Genomic DNA, 20005 nt, shown 5'->3' with positions numbered 1-20005 from the left:
ATCTTTAAAGTTTGATAAGGCAAAAAGAGAGGGATATTGATCCTTCAAAGGTGAGGCTCCTAGCCAATTGTGTTCCCAAAATTTAACATTGTTGCCATTACAAAGGTTGTATCTAATAAAAGGAAGGAACAGAGGTAAAATTACACTAATGGCCTTCCAAGATGATGTTCAGTTTGCCCTAGGCATTACACCAGCACCCCATCCATTGTCCAAGAGCTCATGGATACTCACTATCAACTTTGTCCACATTCCTATCCTGAGGAAATCTCCAAAGCCACTTCCCTAACAAACCCGCACTCCTATTCTGTGCATTCCCTAAACCCAAACCCCCTATTCTTATCCCTGCATACAACTTCCCGGCTTATCCAGTGGTCCAGGTACTCGTGTTGGTCAGTTATAGTGTAGGTGCCTTTCTCTCTTCTTAAAAGCAAGGTCAAGTGTTTCATCTCTTCTTCAATTACGTTGGGTGGCTGGGATCCAGTTACAGTTGCTCATTTTTGGTAATTCTTTTGTATGGTGTGGATAGTTTATACCGTTTTGGTTTGGTAACTTGGTAAGTAGCTTTTATTCTGCTACCACTGTTGACTCTCATTGCTGAGCCAGTAAGCCCAAATACCCATTCTATACCATTATTTTCCCTTTCAATCTTTTATCATCAGAAAAGACATAAAAATTATTTCATGTAATCTAAAATCTCACAAGTCCATACTACAAAAATACCAAGATACAGACCCAGTAGTACTATGTTATATTTACAAAAGTACAAAACCAACAGAAACATAAATGAAAAAGATCTCCAAGCATTTGAATAGCACCCAAATTAAATGGATGTAATGCACAAAAGGATAATTGAATAAGGCCATAAACAATGCAAGAATTTCAGGTATTTCTCTGTTTCAGCTTTCAACAGAAAAGAGTCTTTTTGCTACAGTGAGACTTCATATGCATAGGACTAGTAAGAAAAGATGACCTCTACACAGAAACACACTATGCTCTACTACTTACCAAGCTCCAGAGAAATTGTCTTCTCAAATTTTGATACTATCCACCCAAATCTGTATTCAGGAAAAGCCTGTGGAAGAAAATAAATGGAAACACTTAAAACACATGAAATTCATTACAAATTGTGGATCTATTTAGACTTGTCAATAAAATAAGTCTCTAGATTTTGTTCTAAATCAAAGAAAATTTTGATATGCATGGACACCACTAGAAAAGGGATTTGTAAAAGTTCTACTTTAGTGGCAGCAGCTTTGAGAATCCAGGGTCATCAAGGGGTGGGAGGAGTATTAAGAGATGTGACAGTCATGTGATTACAATATTCCTGGGCCCAATTGGAGTGGGACATTCAACAAGAGCTGAGCTTATGGCAGTTTTTCAGAGACTGTAGAAAGCTAATGAAATGAACTTGGGTAATCATTGAAGATGACTCAAAGGTGGTGATGGCTGCTTAATCATGAGAGAGCATTGTGGTCCGATAGGAATGATCTTTAAAGGCTTAGGATGGCTGGCTAGGAACTTACAAGTAAAAATTCAATGGGTACAAAGGTCAGCAAACAGTCTCGGCAGATGCATTACCCATAAAAGGAGTAACCGCTTTATGGCGAGAGATAGTAGGGGCTATACTCTCAGAAGTGTATGCAATGCTTGTAGATCTTTACTGTTTACAATTACTAAAGTTTCCTGTTATCAATAAAAAGGGTCTTTAGATTTGAGTGATGTACCAAAAAAAAAAAGGAAAAATGTATAATAAAATGATAGCAGGTAAACTCTCGAAATAAAATTATTTTTTGAGAGACGCTGAGGGACTCCTCTGTTAAAGATTGATTTCAATTTGTCTTCCCTTTATTCTTTTAAAAGGGAGCCTGCTCCTAAATTGTTTTTCCTTCCTCCTTTTCTAGTTGTTTTGATTGAGACTTGAGCTTTAAAAGAATTGAATAACCTAATGCTATTTTCTTGTTGTAAGTTTTATAGGGGGTCTTCCTTGATCCTCTTAAGCCTGATGGTGGTTTTGAACTTCCCATCCTTCAGGCCTCTTCTATTGTCCCTCTTTTTTCAAAGTTTGGATCTGCTGACCACAACACATTGCTGGCCACATTCACCCAGCCGCACATCGGGAATATCAGCTGTACTTTACATCACCAATACTCCTGATGCGCGGATGGATGAGCAAGGCCAGCAATGTGTTGTCAGCGGATTCAGACTCCTTTTTTTTTTCATGTTCTTTTGCCCTCCCCCTCCTCTTCACAGGCCAAGTTTGTTGGGAGAATTTTTCATAAGAAAATTAGTACCTATGATATTCTTCAAAAGAGAAGGTCTAAGTAGTGTTTATCCCCAAATGTGTGCATTCTTTATAAAGCTAGCAGGGAGACTAGCTACCATTTAATAATCTCCTATCCATTTATTACTTATGTTTGAGAATGGTTCTTTTTTCCTTCTTTTGAGAACAGATAACAAGGAACTACACATTAGGGTGTGGATCAGATGATGCTTCATTCTCTAGTGCACAGACCGAGAGTGGCACAGCCAGTGTTGTAATGACTGAAGAGAAAATTCAGCAACTGGTGTCCTTGGCAATCTCCTCGGCTTTCTCTTCTTTTGACTTGTCTAGTGAGTGTACCCACTATTGTGCTTCCCCTAGTCATCTCTGGATCATAGATTCCAATGCCTCCAATCACATGACGGGGGTTACTTGTGATCAACCTTCTTTTCATCTTCCCTCTAGTAGACATACTGTTACTGCAAATGGTAAGAAACATAACATTGTGGGTTGTAATGATCTATCATTGTCTATCTCTCAACCTACCCCTTTCAAATTGCCCTTAACTTCATTTGCTCATCAGCTTACAGCTAACTTAATATCTATCGGTCAACTTATTAAACATGTCATATTGTCACTTTCTCACAACATGGTTGTTTGATATAGGACCAGTGCACTGGGAGGTGAAGGGGAAGGGGCATAGACTAGAACGGTTATTTGCTTTAGAATTTGAAAGAATTCACCCTCTTCCACTATTAGTTTTTCTTGTTTACTTTCTACTACTTATTTGTCTTGTAATAATGACTGGAATATTTGGCAACATCATTTAGGCTATCCTTTTACACGAAAACTTGATTCTCTTATAGCATTTGGTTGTTTGCCTTTATCTACTTGTGCTCCTAAGAATGTTGATAAAACTTGTATGCAAGGTTGCTTAAGTAAAATCCATGTTTTACCATTTCCTATCTTTACTTCTCATGCTACAACACCTTTTCAGTTATTACATAATGATGTTTGGTTATCTCCTGTGATATCCAGAATGGGATTTAGATATTTTATTACTTTCATTGATGATCATACTCGGTACACTTGGATATATTTTCTCCACAAAAAGTCATATGCCTTCACTGTGTTTAAAATTTTTCAAGCCAAGGTTACCACATAGTTCAATGCTACAATTTGTACTTTACATTCGGATTCAAGGGGAGAGTACATGGATGGAGAGTTTCTTACCTATTTGTAGCATCATGGAAAACAGACCCAAAGATCCCATCCTAGCACTCATCAAAATGGAGTTGCCAAGCACAAGAATGGCCACATCTTGAGTGTTGTGAGAACCCTTCTTCCAGATTCCCATGCTCCCCCCACGTTCTGGGTGGAGGCAGCCTTCTTCCATCATTAGTTCTTGGTAACTTGTCCCCAAATCAGTCCCTTTTTAAAACACTTCCTGACTTCTGTGTGCTTCGTGTGTTTGGATACGTTAGCTTTGTACACCTTCCTTATGCGGATACTACTTCTCTATGCTTCGTGTGTTTGGATACTAAGTTATCTACTCAGTCTATTTTTGTGCTTTTCTGGGATAAAGTCCTGATCATAAGGGGTTTATTTGCTATGACCCTAAATTTTGTCAGATTAGAAACTCTCAAAATGTAATCTTTCTTTCAACATATTATCAAATTTCCTGCTCCATCAGTGTCCATTTTACACTACTTTGAGCATGCAATGCAAGTACTTCAGAAGCACTATCTCATCTTCAGTTGTTGCACCAAACATATTTCCAAAAGTGGATAGCTGCTCCAATTCCTACACTCCCAACCTCTCTGTCTCTTCTAGAACATGGTTCTTCATTTTCTCCTATTCTTGTAAGTATGTCATCCTCTCCTATTACCACCACTTCTCCATCTACTGATGTTCCTACCGTACATAGTTCTACTAGAGTTTCTAGACTACTTGAATGCCATGGTTTTCCCTCAATCCATAGTTTGTTCTCTACTGTGTTGTATGTCACATATTCTTTTTTTTTTTGATCGATAACAGAAATTTTTATTAATGAATAATACTTGTGTAAATTAATTACAGAAAATGGGGAGGTAAACTATCTTAACTCCCCAACATCAAAATGGCAACAAAATACTAAAAATGTGCCCAAAACAAAGAATCCTTAGCCACCCCTTGCTTAGCTAACCCATCACCCATTGAGTTAGCACTTCTCTTCACCCATCTGTATTGCACCTCTAAGTCCTTACACAGCCAATTAAATTTTTTCTTCTCATTGCTGTAGCTCCACAAGCCACTGATATCTCCTTTCAGCCACCTAATCACCACCTTTGAGTCCCCCTCAATCACTAAGCATCTAATGCTTAATTCTCTTGCTCTTTGGATTCCTTCAAGAACTGCTAGAATTTCGGCAAGAGAGTCACCCTCTCCAATTGGCCCAGAGAACATGGCAGTAATATACCCCTCCTCATTGCTTAAAACACCCCCTATCCTAGAGGGCCTTGGATTCCTTAAACTACATCCATCAAAATTCAGTTTTATGAATCCGGTGGGAGGGGGTCCATGTGGGACTACAGTTCCTTTTATGCATAACAGCAGTAGCAACCTCTTTCCACTTTCTCAGCATGTCTGCCATAGAGAATTCAGAGAATATCTCCATTGATTCCAGCCAAGGAGCAACCCTTGAAAGTATCAAATCTGTTAGGTTTTCTGTGGTTCTTTCCTTATCTGAAAAAATTCGTGAATTTCTTTCTTCCCATATTGACCAACACACTGCAGCCCTAATGCTTCTCCACATAATCTTCCCCCTTTTCTTAGACCAACTAAAGAAAAAGGAGAGAACAAGCATTGCACACTTCCGGGGGGATTCCAAGTACACCCAAAAAGGGAAAACACCCACTCCCAAACAGTCTTAGTAACTGGACAAGTAACCATAATATGATAACCCATTTCCCCATCAGCTTTGCAAAGAATACACCTATTGGGAAGTAAACAGCAGTTGGGCCTCTTTCTTTGAAGCAAGTCATTTGTGTTAACTGTTTCCAGGAAAATTTCCCAACAAAAACTACCAACCCGAGAAGGAATGGGTTTGCTCCAAATCTCTTTAACCGGGAATGACAACCCAAGCGGTGTAGTAGGTTGGACTAATGTCTCAAAAAACGAAGCACAAGAGAAAGAGCCGGATGAAGAAGGGGTCCAGATTCTGGTGTCTCCCTTACTAGGGTTTAAGAAAACATTTTCAAGGATGGTTAGCAAAGATGACATACACCCCAAATCTGTATCCCTTATTGCCCTTCTCAACCCCAGATTCCACCCAAACCCAAAAGAAGAATCAGAAGGAACCAAGAAGGAGGAAATGGGTTCATTTTTCAAATCTAACAAAGCAAACAATTATGGAAAATTGGTCTTTCAGGGGTAGGTCCCCAACCCAAATTTGCTCCCAGAATTTTATTCGATTACCAGAGTTCAAATCGTACCTGATCCAAGGGGATAACACTGGAAGCAGATAATGAATGGCTTTCCACGGGGATGCGGCAGTAGTCCTTGCCAAAATTCCAGGATCCCAGTCATTCTCACCCAGCCCATGTATGCTAGCCACAATCTTCGTCCACATTTGTCCCTTTCCAATGGGAATCTCCACAACCATTTCCCCAATAATGCCAGGTTCCTTTTCCTAATATTCCCAATCCCAAGCCCCCTAGCTTCTTGTTCCTATGTACCACTTCCCACCTCACCCTATGGTCTTTCTTCTCCACTCCTGGTTCCCATAAAAAATCCCTCATTAATTTTTCTATCCTGTTTGAGACCTTTGTAGGAGTCTTAAACACTGGCATGAAGTAAATAGGAAGGTTGGAAAGGGTAGACCTAATCAAGGTGATTCTCCCCCCAAGAGAATGATACTTTTTCCTCCAAGAAGCAAGCCTTTTCTCAAATCCCTCTACTACCGGGTTCCAAAAGCTTTCATTCTTGGGGTTATCTCCTAGGGGGAGGCCCAAATAAGTGATAGGCCACTCCGAGATAGCGCACCCTAACACCCCTGCACAATCACTTACTTCCCTTTCCTCCAAATTCACTCCCACCACACAACTCTTATCGAAGTTCACTTTAAGATTAGACATCTGCTCAAAAAGTTGTATTGTCAGTTTTAGGTTTCTGATCCATCTTATATCCCCACCCTCACAAAATAGGATTGTGTCATCTGCAAACTGCAAGTGTGTAAGCCGTACTTCCCCCCTTCCACACATCTGCAAGTGTGCAAGTGTGTATCAGTCTCCCCAGGACATCTGCAATCAGAGTAAAGAGAAAGGGGGAGAGCGGATCACCTTGTCTTATTGCTCTCATGGCCGGAAAGAAATTCACCGCAGTTCCATTCACCAATATCGAGTAAAGGCAACTCGTGATACAACCCCAGATCCATCTACACCATCTATCTCCAAAACCAAAACTTTTCATTACCTCCACCAAGAAGGACCAGTCAACTGGGTCATAAGCCTTCTCTAAGTCTAGTTTGCGCACCACTACCTTTTTCTTGGATTTCCTAAAATTCTCTAAGCTCTCATTTGCAATCAAAATTTGATTTGTGATCTGTCGTCCCTTCACAAAAGCTCCTTGATTGGGTGTGATAATGGCTGGAAGAACTTTCTTAATTCTTAGAGACAAGACTTTTGCAATTATCTTGTACAGACTATTCACCAAACTAATCGGCCTGAAATCCCTTGGATGTGATGCCTCTTTCTTCTTAGGGACCAATGCAATGAATGTAGAGTTTAAACCCGGATTAATGATTCCCCTCCTGTGGAACTCCTCAAAAACCAACACTAGGTCCTTCTTCACAATATCCCAACAATCCTGGTAAAATGCCATTGTAAATCCATCTGGGCCTGGAGCTTTCGTTCTATCCATTGAAAATATTGTTTCCTTTATCTCCTCTAAGTCAAAGTTTTTCTCTAACCCCACTCTGGTTTCTAAACTAAGAGTTGGCCATTCCAGCCCCTCCACCCAAATCCTCTCATTTAGAGGCCTTCCAAAAATTGATTTAAAATGGGTTGCAAAAGCCTCTGCTATTTGTGCTGGTTGGGAAAGAACAGCTCCATCAACTTCTAGCTTAGAAATGATATTCTTCCTTCTTTTAGTGTATGCCACAGAGTGAAAAAATCTAGTGTTTCTGCCTCCCTCCTTTAACCATTTACATCTAGACTTTTGTCTCCAACTTATCTCTTCCTGCAATAAGAGATCCTCCAGTTGCTTTCTAACCCTCCATCTCAATTCTCTGTCTTCTTCTCCAAAAGAACCCCTTTCCTCCTTCAAGTCTAGTTCCTCAATTTGCTCCATTAAAATCTTCTTTCTTTCCTCCACTCTTCCAAATTCCAGACGGTTCCACTCCTTTATTTGAGATTTTAGGAATTGAATCTTTTTGTGGAATCTCATCCCCTCCCATTCAACTGACGGATTGTGTTGTTCCCACCATTCTTTGATCTTCTCTATGAATTCTGGATGGATCAACCACATATTCTCAAACCTAAAAGGAGCAGGTCCACCTCCTCTTAAGTCCTCCTTACACAACACTATAGGCCAATGATTTGAAGTGAATCTAGGGAGTGCTCTAGAATTTAGGTTCCTCCAATGCTCCTCCCAATCTGTTGAGAACAAGAATCTATCTAACTAAGAGCAGATTGGGTTAGATTGAAGGTTGGACCAAGTGTAGATATTGCTTTGGATCGGTAATTCCTTGAGCTCAAAAGTATCCACAAATTGATTGAAATTTCTCATGCTGGTTGTTACTCTCTGTTTGGGATTGTTGGTTTCCTCTATGAATCTTACAACATTAAAGCCCCCCCCACACACACCAAAGTCCTTCCCACAGGCCCCTAATATCACTCAATTCTTCCCATAGCCTCTTCCTCTTCCTATAATCACTGAGGCCATATACATTTGTTAGTACCCATTCAAAACCATCTTCCACCTGCCTGAATTTCATAGAAATTGAAAGATGATTCCCTATCAGTTCTTCCAAACCTACCACCACATCTTCCTTCCACAATGTTATGATCCCACCCGAGGCTCCCCAAGATGGAGTAGCCACCCACTTTATCCCTTTAGAACTCCAAACACTTCTTGCCCATCTACTATCAAAGTCCATTCTCTTGGACTCCTGGATTAACACCACATCCGGATTGAATTTCCTAATTACTTCTTTGATAGTTGCTCTCTTCCTTGCATTATCCCTTTAGAACTCCAGACACTTCTTGCCCATCTACTATCAAAGTCCATTCTCTTGGACTCTTGGATTAACACCACATCCGGATTGAACTTCCTAATTACTTCTTTGATAGTTGCTCTCTTCCTTGCATTACCCAATCCCCTCACATTCCAGCTTAGAATTCTCATCTCAACTTTAGAATTTAACCCTAAAAAACCACCAGATATCTATTTGAATCCTTTCCTTCTATCCCCTCTCACCCCAAACTTATTATCCCTCTCGATATCTCTCTTTAATCTCTCCACTTCACTCAATTTTCTTTTCTTAATCTTGCTCTCCTCCTTTCTTTTTATTAGGGAAACTTTTAGATCATTTAGATTCTTCAGCTTACACCCCAGCTTTCCAACAAATTCAGCTATCGAATCATCCTTCCTAGTCTCCTTCCCTTTTTCATTTCTGTTCTTTCCATAACTAGTCCTCTCCTCCATTCTAAACTCCTCCTCATTGCACACCAGCTCAGACTCATTTGTAACTCTCCTTTGTAGCTCATTTTTCTCGATTTCACCCATTATGCTCTCAATGATTCCCCATATTCTTTCTTCCCTTAAAGTTCCCTCCACCGTCACCTCTCCCCCCTTCTTACCTTGAGGACTCAGTGTGGCCTCCTCATGGGCTTCTGAGACTGAACTGGGAATGGAATCTGGAACAAGAGAAACAGAAGCCACATCAGTAGCAAAAGCTAAATGAATAGGGTTAGCAAGGTTACCTGGGTTCGGCTGGGCAAAGGAAATTGGGATTGTAGGCGGACAGATGGTTGTCAAGCCCTGTATGTCAAAATTGGAGTTTTCTGTCTCCTCGTTTTGGAGGGAAATATTCCCCGTCATTCTGTTTTCATAATGACTGCTCCCCTTACCCAATTGTTTACCATTTTGTGATGTATTCTTGCTCAGTTCTGGGTTAACGTAAGCTAACACCTCAGTTTTCCATACAGTACTAGCGCTTGAGAGAGGCTTTTCCAGTTCTGGGCACCAGAATTGCCCCCCACCTCTTTGATTGTGAGTCTCTCTATTTTCAGCCTTTGTGTTGTGCATCTCTGCCTCCTCGTTCCCTTCTTGTTCTCCCACTAAATCTCCATGGAATAGGCGGTCCAAGTTTAGGGACTCCCCATTATAGTCCTCTTGAGATCCTTCATCTTCCAAGCTTCCAAAACTTGAGATGTCATCTGAACTCTCCTCCTCAAAGTCACTGTCTAAACCACAGCTTATCCACCCTTGGTCTTCTACATCCCTCTCTTCTTTCTTATCCCTCAGCGCGGATTAGGGCAATCTACAGCCCTACTTTCCTGTTCCTCAACACCCAGTCAAGGGACCCAACACAGAGATCGAGTTTCTCTCTCTGTTCGGCATTTTTCCTTTTGATTCAGTTCAGCCAGCACAGTTTTGGAAGATGATAGATGGGATTTTTCAACTATCATCTCCCTCTTTCTTTCCCAACCCACGTGACAACTTAAAGTGTCACATGGGCCTCTAAGAGTGTTTATGCTATCCGGCTCACCCAATCTTCAAACCGGCTCAGAGTGTGCGCCCTGGTTATTACCATCCGAACCCAAACCCCTTCTTGCCACATCAGCATAGGACTGTCGATCATAGCCAAAAGTCTTTAGTTCAAAAAAATTTGTATTAATTGCTTTAAATGGAGTGCTTTGGGACTGTTTAACCTCCTGCGACTGTTCCCCTTCTGTTTTCATTGTACCAGTCTTCTTCTTCAGCCCCTGAAAGCCACGTGTACTCCAACCGGCCACCTCAGCATCTCCCTTTTCAGCTGTTCGTCTTCCCCACAGCGACGCCTCAGCTTCTGAGGCAATCCAAACTTTGTACCAGGCACCATCCGAGCATATCTCAATCGAACAGGGCACTTGTTCTGGTTTCAATCCTGCAACTCTAAGTTCCACTGCTCGCAAGCTCCTCTGGTTTATCTCCAACACTACTCCACCTAAGGTTTTTGCTATTTTTTCAAAAGTTGTTTCGTTCCAGAGGTGAAAGGAAGTCCTAGAAACTTAATCCGAAAGCTACCTTCTTCTGGTTCAATTTCATTACAGATTGCGACCCATTCTTGTATCTGTACCAATCCTCCATCGATCTGTATCGTGTTGAAGCTCCACTTCTAAACATCAACTTCCAGGATAGCTTTCTTCTCAGAGAAAGGCAAAAGTATAGCATCACCTTCCAACTTTAACTTTTGTGCCACTGAACCTAGGATTTTTGTCCAGTCCTTTACTTCCCTTTCAACTGTTAGAACCATTCTGTGCTCCCAATTTTTCCTTCCTTCTTCAACTGTTAATCTCCGACGTACAGTTGAGCTTGCTACCATTACTTCTTAACAGACAGGGGTCTGGTCCAGGTTGGTATTAGGTAACCACTGGGAGGAGGAGTTACTTCCCTTCGGTGATTCTTCTGCTGCCTCACTCTCAACTTTCAAGAGGAAAGATTGAAGACTACTAGCAAAGGAGCCCCACCCTTCTTTCCTCAGACCTTCAGGCACGCAAATCGTCTGTTTTTTATTAATGCCAAAGTGTTCTGAAACTGTGAAAAACCAGCCTCTCTTGTTCCTCTTCAGAACCACTTCGTATCTTTTTCCAGAGTAGCCGAAAGAATTTTTCCACCCTTCTGCCTTGATTGAGTTAACTGTTCCATCTACGAAGCCTTTCAGCCAGAAACAGGCTTCCTTTGGTAAAAGGATCGTAGCCCTGCTACCTTCCCTGACTTTCAGGTACTCTTTACCCCTTGCTCGTCCCTGCTCGAAGATGAATCTCTTCGTTTCAATGCTCAGATCTTTTCTCCACCTCCCCGCCAGCCTAAAACTTTCCTCCACCGCCATTCCGCATGCAAGAAAGGCCTTTGTATGTCACAGATATTCCAAGATCCTACAAGAAAGCCATTGCTCACACACACTAGAGAGATGCCATGGACACTGAGATTGATGCTCTTTTAGAGAATGACACTTGGGAGTTAGTTTCTACTCCTCCCAATGCTTCAATCATTGCAAGTCGGTGGGTGTATTCAATTAAATTAAAGTCTGATGGTAGCTTGGACAGATACAAGGCTAGATTTGTTTCACAAGAATTCAAGAAAGAGTATGGAATTGACCGTGAGGAGGCATTTGCTCCAATTGCCAAGATGACCACAATTCATCTCCTCCTTGCTATTTCAGCTGTGAAAAGTTGGATTATTCATCAGATGGATGTCAAAAATGCTTTTCTACATGGAGATTTAAAGGAGCTAGTTTATATGAAATCTCCTCCAGGCTATTGTGTTGATCCACATCTTGTTTGCCACCTCAAGAAGTCCCTTTATGGTCTCAAACAAGCTCCTCGTGCCTTGTTTGAGAGATTTAGATCTGATATTACTAATGCTGCATTCACTTAAAGCTCCTAAGACTACTCTATTTTCACCTCACATCGCCCTCAAGGTATCACACTATTGCTACTTTATGTTGATGATATTCTCATCACCAAGGATGACCAAGATGGTACACATCAGCTGAAACTTCTTCTTAGTCAATCCTTCAAAATGAAGGATCTTGGACCAGTAACATACTTTCTGGGCTTCGAAGTGCACTACAATTCCAGTGGCTACTTTCTTAATCAACAAAAATATGCCACTGACTTGGCTAAGCTTGCTCATCTTACTGACACTAAGACAGTTGATACACAGTTGGAACTTAATCTGAAGTTGAGCAAGGATGATGATCCACTCTTAGAGGATGCCACTTTTTATCCTCAACTTGTGGGGAGTCTTACTTATCTCACAATGACTATGTTGTCCAGATAGTCAACCAGTTTGTTTCAGCCCCTCGCCAATATCATATGACAGTTGTACTTCGTATCATTCGCTATGTTGGGGGAACTGCTTATTATGGCATGTTCTTTCCTTCCTCTTCATGTCTTCAGATATCAGCCTATGTCCATAGTTGTCAAGGCGACGCCTAGGCGACAAGGCGCCCTTGGAGGCATGCCTCGCCCAGTCGCCTAGCAGTTTTGTGCACTGGGTTATAAAATACTTTTATATTTTTAATTTTTTGACATTATAATTATAAAATAGACATTATTAAACTAGAATATTCATTTTATGTGTTTATATACTAATTTCTTTTTATTATTTTCTTATTTTCTTAGGGTTTAATCAATGCAACATTGCTAACTGCTGTATTGAACCCATGGTTCACAGTATTGATACACCTTTGTGTATTGGCAAAGGTGTATCGGTACTTATAACGATACTCCCCCTATTTTTTTTTCTTTGGTTTCCAATTTCATTTTTAAATATATATATATATATATTATTTAAAGAAATGGGTCCCCCAAAAACACCTGTAAACAGGTATCGGGACCCCAAAGATATAATACAATACACCCGATATGGGGCGTATCGTATCGAAATTTTGATCCTTGATTGAACCCTCAAAATTTTCAAAACCTGAACCTATAAGCAAAGGAAGAACTTAAAATTTTGTCTAATCAACACATTTTCTTCTTCTTCTTCCACCTTTTCTCTTCTTCTTTCCTATAACAAAAGTAGGGGTTCAGCCCCTATATTTTTGAATTTTCTTTACTTTGTTATTTTTCTTCTCATAAAATGTTGATTTTTTAGACTTAAACATAAAACTTATACTTTTCTTATGAAAATTATGAATAATTATTAAGGAAAGATGGAACCTAGGGAACTACCATAGGATATATGGTTTTACTTAAAAAAAATTCATTGCCTAGGCGTTGCCTAGGTGCCCGCCTAGGCAACTAGGCGACTAGGCGCCCCCTGTCGCCTAGCCTCGCCTTGGCGCCTTGAAAACTATGTCTATGTCAATGTTTACTGGGCTGGTTGTCTAGATACTAGACAGTCCACTACAAGATGGTGCATCTTTATGGATGCATCTCTTATCTCCTAGAAATGTAAGAAGCAGCAGACAGTTTCTAAATCATCCAGAGGAGCAAAATATTGAGCCATGTCCTCAACATGTAGTGAAATCATTTGGCTCCAGTCTCTCCTACAGGATCATAATCTTGATCAATCATCTCTAGTGCCCCTATTTGCTGACAATCTTGTGCAATCAAGATTGCTTCCAATCCTGTTTCCCATGAGAGAACGAAGCATATTGAAGTGGATTGTCACTTTATCAAGGATCTTCTCACTTCTGGCTCTGCATTTCAGTTCTTCATGTATCTTCCAACCTTCAACTGGTAGACATCCTCACCAAAGCTATTAGTATGACTGGAGCCAGACGTTCCTTTCTCATGAGCAAACTGATGTTAGTATCTTGCATCAGTTTGAGGGGGAGTCTAGAGATAGGGAAAATGAGGGTTAATATTGTAATTTCCCTTCTTGTTGTACATATTTCTTCATTCTTTCACTGTGTATTATACATCTTGTATACTAGGGGCAGATTTGTCCTTTTACTTTTCATTAATATTACCTTTCTCTTGGCGTGGCCAACTCACTTAGACACAACACAGATCTGTTCAACTTTTCAATTTCGAACTGCACTGACACTTTTTTCATTAGCAAACTTCCATACACCATTTTCTTCTTTTGCAGCCATCCTATAACCATTTTTTAATCCCCTTCAACAATGAGCTTGCTACAGTTCAACTCCTTAGCCTTCTTTATCCCTTCCATCACTGCCAAGATCTCAGCCTGGACTGAGTCACCAACAACAATAGGATCAGAAAACAAAGCAACGACTCTCCCCTCTTCACCCCTAAAAGTTCCGCCAATGCCAAACAGTCCTGGGTTACTTTCACTGCTACCATCTCAGAAGGTTCTCAAGCACTTACATCAATATTCAGACTCCACTTCATCATTCTTCTATTCTCCACATCCCTCTTCACTTTTGCTCTTTTTTTCCTTCCTCAACTTATATTATATTAATTCCTGCAGGTATTCTTGAAATAATTTGGAAGTTCCTTCCCAACCTAATGCTCTTTTACCCACTGGGAAGAAAACCAATTCATTCTTCCCTTTTCCAAATTATTCAACCACTCCCACATTACTTCCATTAGAATTCTTCCTCCTTCCTGCAATGTATCTTCATCCATCCACTGTTTCCATCCTCTTTGTAAATGCTTTGCTTCCAGTCCACCACTTTCTTCCACTGTTTCCACTCCCACATTACTTCCACTGTTTCCTTCCTGCTTTGCTTTCCAGTCCACCACTTTCTTTGTAAATGCTGTTCCATCAAGAAAACCCGTGACACTTAGAGCAGCTTCACCTACCAGCAACACTGTTTCCATCCTCAATTCTCTTATCTTTAGAGTTGGGATGCCTCTGGACCTGATTCCTAATGGGAAGGTCTTCACTTCTACCTTTATTTGTCTCCTCCATCTTTGCACCATGGAAAAACCTTGCTTCTCTATCTCCTTTGCAAAGAATTCTTGTTGGTCTCACTGTAATTCTTAATCTCCATAAAGTTTGAAGCTTAGATCTTTCACAAACAATAAACTAGGGCATGAACTCTCACTGTCAAGTATTACTTCTACAGTTCAATACTAAATGTCTTGATGCAATTTTCTTGTGTGGTCAATGTAGCATACATCTAATGACTAAAAGATTCAAAAGAGAGATGAATAGAACATTAAACAAAAGTGTAACAGAATCTGTGAGTATTTTATTTTTATGCTTTGAGGTTAAATGCCTCAATGGAACTTATTGCTGTTGCTATTTCAACATCTATCAAACGTTCAAAAACTCAAAATCTTGCAGGGGAGAAAACATCACAATCAATAACATATATATCTCAGGAAACAACACAATCAGCATCATATACATCTCAGGAAAGATTAAAAATGGAAGTCATCGTTTATCATCTGAAGTATATCATAGATAGACATGATAAATAAAACAAAAACATAAAGAAAATACCATCTCAAGGAAAAGAACGAAATAAGGAAAATACCCAGGCTACGCAGTTTGAGAGGATAGCCATGGTTGTAATATCTATTTTCATATGTTGCTCTAAACCTGGGTATTGTACCTGGCAGTCACAATGAGAGAAACTTGCATAGAATAAATTGGTGATATTTTCATAATTAACCGGTTATTCCAGCCAAACATCTCCTGATTTCCTCCAATAAGTATATGCCAGTGTGCCACAGCAATTAGCAATATAATGCATGATACAAAGAGCATATAAGGAAGCCATCCTTACCTGGTTTTTCCTTTTATCATTTTATAAAAAGAAAGTAGAAGCAGAAGCAAATATCCCTATTGCTATTTTAATAACAAAGGAGAAAAAACACTTTTTAAAAGGTAAAGGTAAAAATATTATGATCAGACTACAATGAAGAGTGTTGAGGAAACACTCTCACATAAAACCAAGATAAACAAAATAATCAACCCCAAAACAGTGAAACCAACACATTTATTATCATAGTCCTTGTTGTACTTTGTATACTGCCCCGTAAGGGAATTATTGTAATTGTACATCCTTATTAATATAAAGGAGGCTCTTTGGGGTGAGGATCCATTCATTCTTGACAACCCTTCCAAATTCTATTTTGAGCATTTTCACTGTTATGGCTAGGAAAGTTAACAGATGGAAGGCAGGCTTTACCAGGTGGAACACAGAAAGAACTTAAGGGATGGCTTCCTGATGCTAACAGAACAGTTTGGTGAGGGGCAAAGACAAGTGATTGCTTTCCAAAGGGAAGAAAAAGTTCTGAATGGAAAGCCATAGCAGATTTGTTACAAGAATATCTAATTACGCTTGTTGATAATAAAAGGTTAGAAACAGTTCTGGATGGAAAGCCATAGCCGATCTGTTGCAGGAATATATATAATTAGGCTTGTTGATGATCAAAGGTTTGACAAGATTCTGGAAGAAGGGGGAAGGCAGCAGGAGAGCCAGGAGGAAAGGTTACAGAAAATGGAAGAAATCAGAGCGGAGAAGATAGACCTGGAGATACATTTGTATGCCTTACAATGGCCCCCAAGGATGGCTGTAAAAGGAGGAAGTGAAAACTAGGAGCAAAAAAATGGTAGTCTCTACCAAAAATAAAAAGATTGGAAAGAGAGTCTGAATGCAGTTGCAAGTAAACTGGATCTGAAAGACACAGTTACACTCAAGCCTTTCGAACCGAATAAAGTCATCTTGGGGGGGAGAACTAAACTCAGTTTTTGCACTTCGGAGACCAATGAAGGTCTGGTTATGTTGAAAACTAGTATCCTTCCTATAATGAGAAGACTGTTAAGGAGGGAAGTATCACCCCGAACATTCTGGGCCCTCCGTCCAACTTGTGGTCTGAGTCTATCTTGGACAAAGTCACAATAGCTTGCAGGGGAGTCTTGGAAGCGATGAATATAGTTGATTTACTTGTAGAAGCCATTCCTCGCTCAATTGACTTACTTGTAGAAGGTGTCTGGCATAAAGTTTGGGTGGCAACCGAAGCTGAGGCACTGTTATAGAGTTGTGTGAAGGTTGGAGACGATGCTGACTTGGCTTGGTGGGTAACATGTGGAGGGGAAGGGGTGGAGAGTAGAGATGACATGGAAGCAAGAAAAAGAAAAGGGAAATTGTCTAAAACTCACCATGACTTTTCAGCATTTCCCTTAAACTCACCATTACTTTTCAAAATGTCCAGGGAACCCCATGCCAGTGAGTTTTTGTTTTCTAAAACTCATCATCCAATAGAGCACCGTAGTGTTCATTGACAGAAGCTGTCCACATCAGCATATATGAAATTTTCATGACCGAACTGCCCCTGAAGGGAGAGTCAGCCTTATTAAACATATTTTTATGACTAAAATACCCTTAAGAGCCCAACTGCCTTGTATGTAAGATTTCTACATGTTGGGAGACATTTTTCTCTCATTGTACTGCTTGAAAGTACTTCAAGGAAGCTGAAAAATGGGTTTTGAGTCAAATAATAACAGGGGTATTTCTGAAATATTGAAAAATGGGTTGAATAGAACAAAAGGTAAAATAGTAATCCACTAACACCCACTAGTCTGTTCAATGGGTTTTGTCCTTTGCATCTTTGAAGTTGTTATTTCCATACCTGTTCAAGTCAGTGTCTGTTGCTACATTGGAATGTTCTACATGTCAGTTAAGTGAACATTGTAGAAGCTCATACCCTCCTGTTAATAAAAGATCTGATTTTCCCTTCCATATTGTGCACAGGAGTAAAATAGTGTCTGAAGTTGTTATTTCCATATGTTCTACAGTTGATATGGCATTAAATAAAATGGATTGGTAAAACAGGATTTATGTAGCCAACCTCATATAGTTGGGATAAGGATGATGATGTTTCACTTTTGCCAATCAAAAAAATAGCAGCTTTGGATCACAAAATTGTTCGTTATCAACTGAGATATTTTTGCCATTTTGTTAAATGCCAACTAAAATATCTCAATGAAAGTTATAGACCTACATTGCAAATAGGACTAAAATATGAAATACAATGTACAGTAGAAGTCAAAAAAAAATGAAAATTCTTTTTCTTATGCTGATTCCAAATATTAAAAAAAAACTTTTTTTTTTTTGAAAATCATACCAAATAAGAACAACCTTGCACAAAGAGATTATGTACAATCATCCAAATGGACTCGATAAGGGCCCAAAAAATAACAAACCTTAATGGCTACTTCCTGATTATCTTTCAACAATGCACGGTGAACTTGAGCAATTGATGCAGCAGCAATTGGTTGTTCATCAAATGACAAAAATCTGGTGTTTACTCAAGAAATTAAAAATCAGATGTTAGCCTTCCAAGAAATAACTAAAACCAAAATAGTGGTATGGACAAACATTTTTCTTTCAAAAGGAAACATTAGATAACAACAAAATGAAATCTACATGGAGAGGTAAACTCGTTAAGCAATTCGTAGTGGGAAACCATAGAATACCACCAACCACAGTTTCAGTGTAAGAAAGTAGTTTCCAAACAAAGACCTGAATGACCATACCACCAACCACAGTTTCAGTGAACTCAAAGGATTTTTGGACAATGTTTAGAAAGGTACTCCAATCCCTTCCTCTACAACAATATCCCTGTTTATTACCAGGTGTATACAACATTACATTCTAACCATTCTTTTCTGAGTACATCAGTAAGTCAACACTTTGACCTCACAAAGGGTGGACATACTTTTCCAGGAAAAACCTTTTTCTTGGTCAAATGTATACTGACTCAATATCAAATGTATACCGACTCAATATCTTTGGTTCAGTCATATTGAACAGATGTCAATAGCCATCTGATTGCCAGTCAAGATCTAATGGTGCTTCAAATGATCACAGAGAAGAATTTTCAGCCTGAGTAAACTAGACACCCCATGAGCCATCATTATATTAAGGATCCATTTGGTTTCCAGGAATGGGTGCCTGGGATCGGAAAAGGAATGGCCCATTCCGGTTCCAACCGTTTATTTGACAGGAAGAATGGGATTCCGATTCCCATTCTAGGGGGAATGGCCATTCCAACCCCCCCCCCCCCTCCAGGGAATGGGATTCCCATTCCAAAGTATATGAAGAATTAAAAACCCGATGACAAAAAGCCCCCCAGAACCTAATATTAATGAAATAATACAATATTACTAACTTAATAACAAGATAATAACAATCGCAATAAAAAATTAATAAATTATTAACAAAATATTAGTACAATAGTAATAATAATAGTACTATAATAAAATACTAATAAAATACTAATAATAACAAACAAAGATATTAATTATTAAATATAACAATAATAAAGTATAAATTAAAGTAATAAAATAATAATAATAAAACATTAACAATTAAATAATAAATATTGTGGAAGTAATAATAAGATAACAATAACAATAAAATCAGAGTATAGTAATAATTAAGATAGTAATAAAATATTCATAAAATAAAAAATAGTAGAATAAAATATTAATAAATTCATAATAAAAAACAAAGATATTATTTATGAGATAATAATAATAATAAAGTACAAATAAAATATTAATATATTATAATTAAAGTAATAATAAAATACTAATATATTAATTACTAAATAATAATAAATTAATTTTAAAATAATAAGCAAAAACAAAAGAATATTAAAAAACTAATAAAAAACAATAATAGAATAAAATAAAATAATAAATTATAAATAAAATATAACAATAAAAATATAATTAGGAGTGGGATGAGGAAGGAGATGAACAAGACGAAATGCTTGAAGAAGATTTTTAATTGCTCTTGTTTTGGGTGGCTTTCTTTTGTTCCCTCTGTATTGTGCTTTTAATTATGTTTTATTTCTGTGATTGGGCAGGTGTTATCTCAAAACCTGGCTGTTGCTTGTAATCAGTCTTCTCATTTTTTTCTCTTTTAATAAAATTTTTCCATCTACTTCTCAAAAAAAAAATAAAAAAATAATTGATTGCAACTAGATTAGTAAACATATCTTGCTTACTCAAGAATCATATAATTCAGTATACGACATGCCTGTATACGGGTACCCAGTCATCGGATCCATCGTAACCCACATCCCATGATTTTTAGAGCCAGATGGACTCAACTCTTACATA

At 38.9% G+C, this 20005-nt stretch overlaps 1 protein-coding gene across 2 annotated transcripts in view; it reads right to left on the bottom strand.

Moving 5' to 3' along the window:
- The window catches only part of LOC104611037 (Protein kinase superfamily protein), an 81819-nt gene that overhangs the window by 43192 nt on the left and 18622 nt on the right, over positions 1–20005 (bottom strand). For both annotated transcript variants that reach the window (XM_010277951.3, XM_010277952.3), the window contains exons 5-7: positions 18080–18173; positions 15405–15482; positions 1006–1072 (exon numbers count right to left, since the gene is read on the bottom strand). In XM_010277951.3, the coding sequence (XP_010276253.1) occupies positions 1006–1072; positions 15405–15482; positions 18080–18173 (239 nt within the window). The remainder of the gene's footprint in view (positions 1–1005; positions 1073–15404; positions 15483–18079; positions 18174–20005) is intronic.

The sequence above is a fragment of the Nelumbo nucifera genome, chromosome 4 (assembly GCF_055504915.1).
Source record: "Nelumbo nucifera cultivar China Antique chromosome 4, China Antique-T2T, whole genome shotgun sequence".
In the NCBI taxonomy this organism is placed as follows: Eukaryota; Viridiplantae; Streptophyta; class Magnoliopsida; order Proteales; family Nelumbonaceae; genus Nelumbo; species Nelumbo nucifera.
Note: the sequence above shows the minus strand (reverse complement) of the source record. Positions and strands in the feature narration are given on the sequence as shown.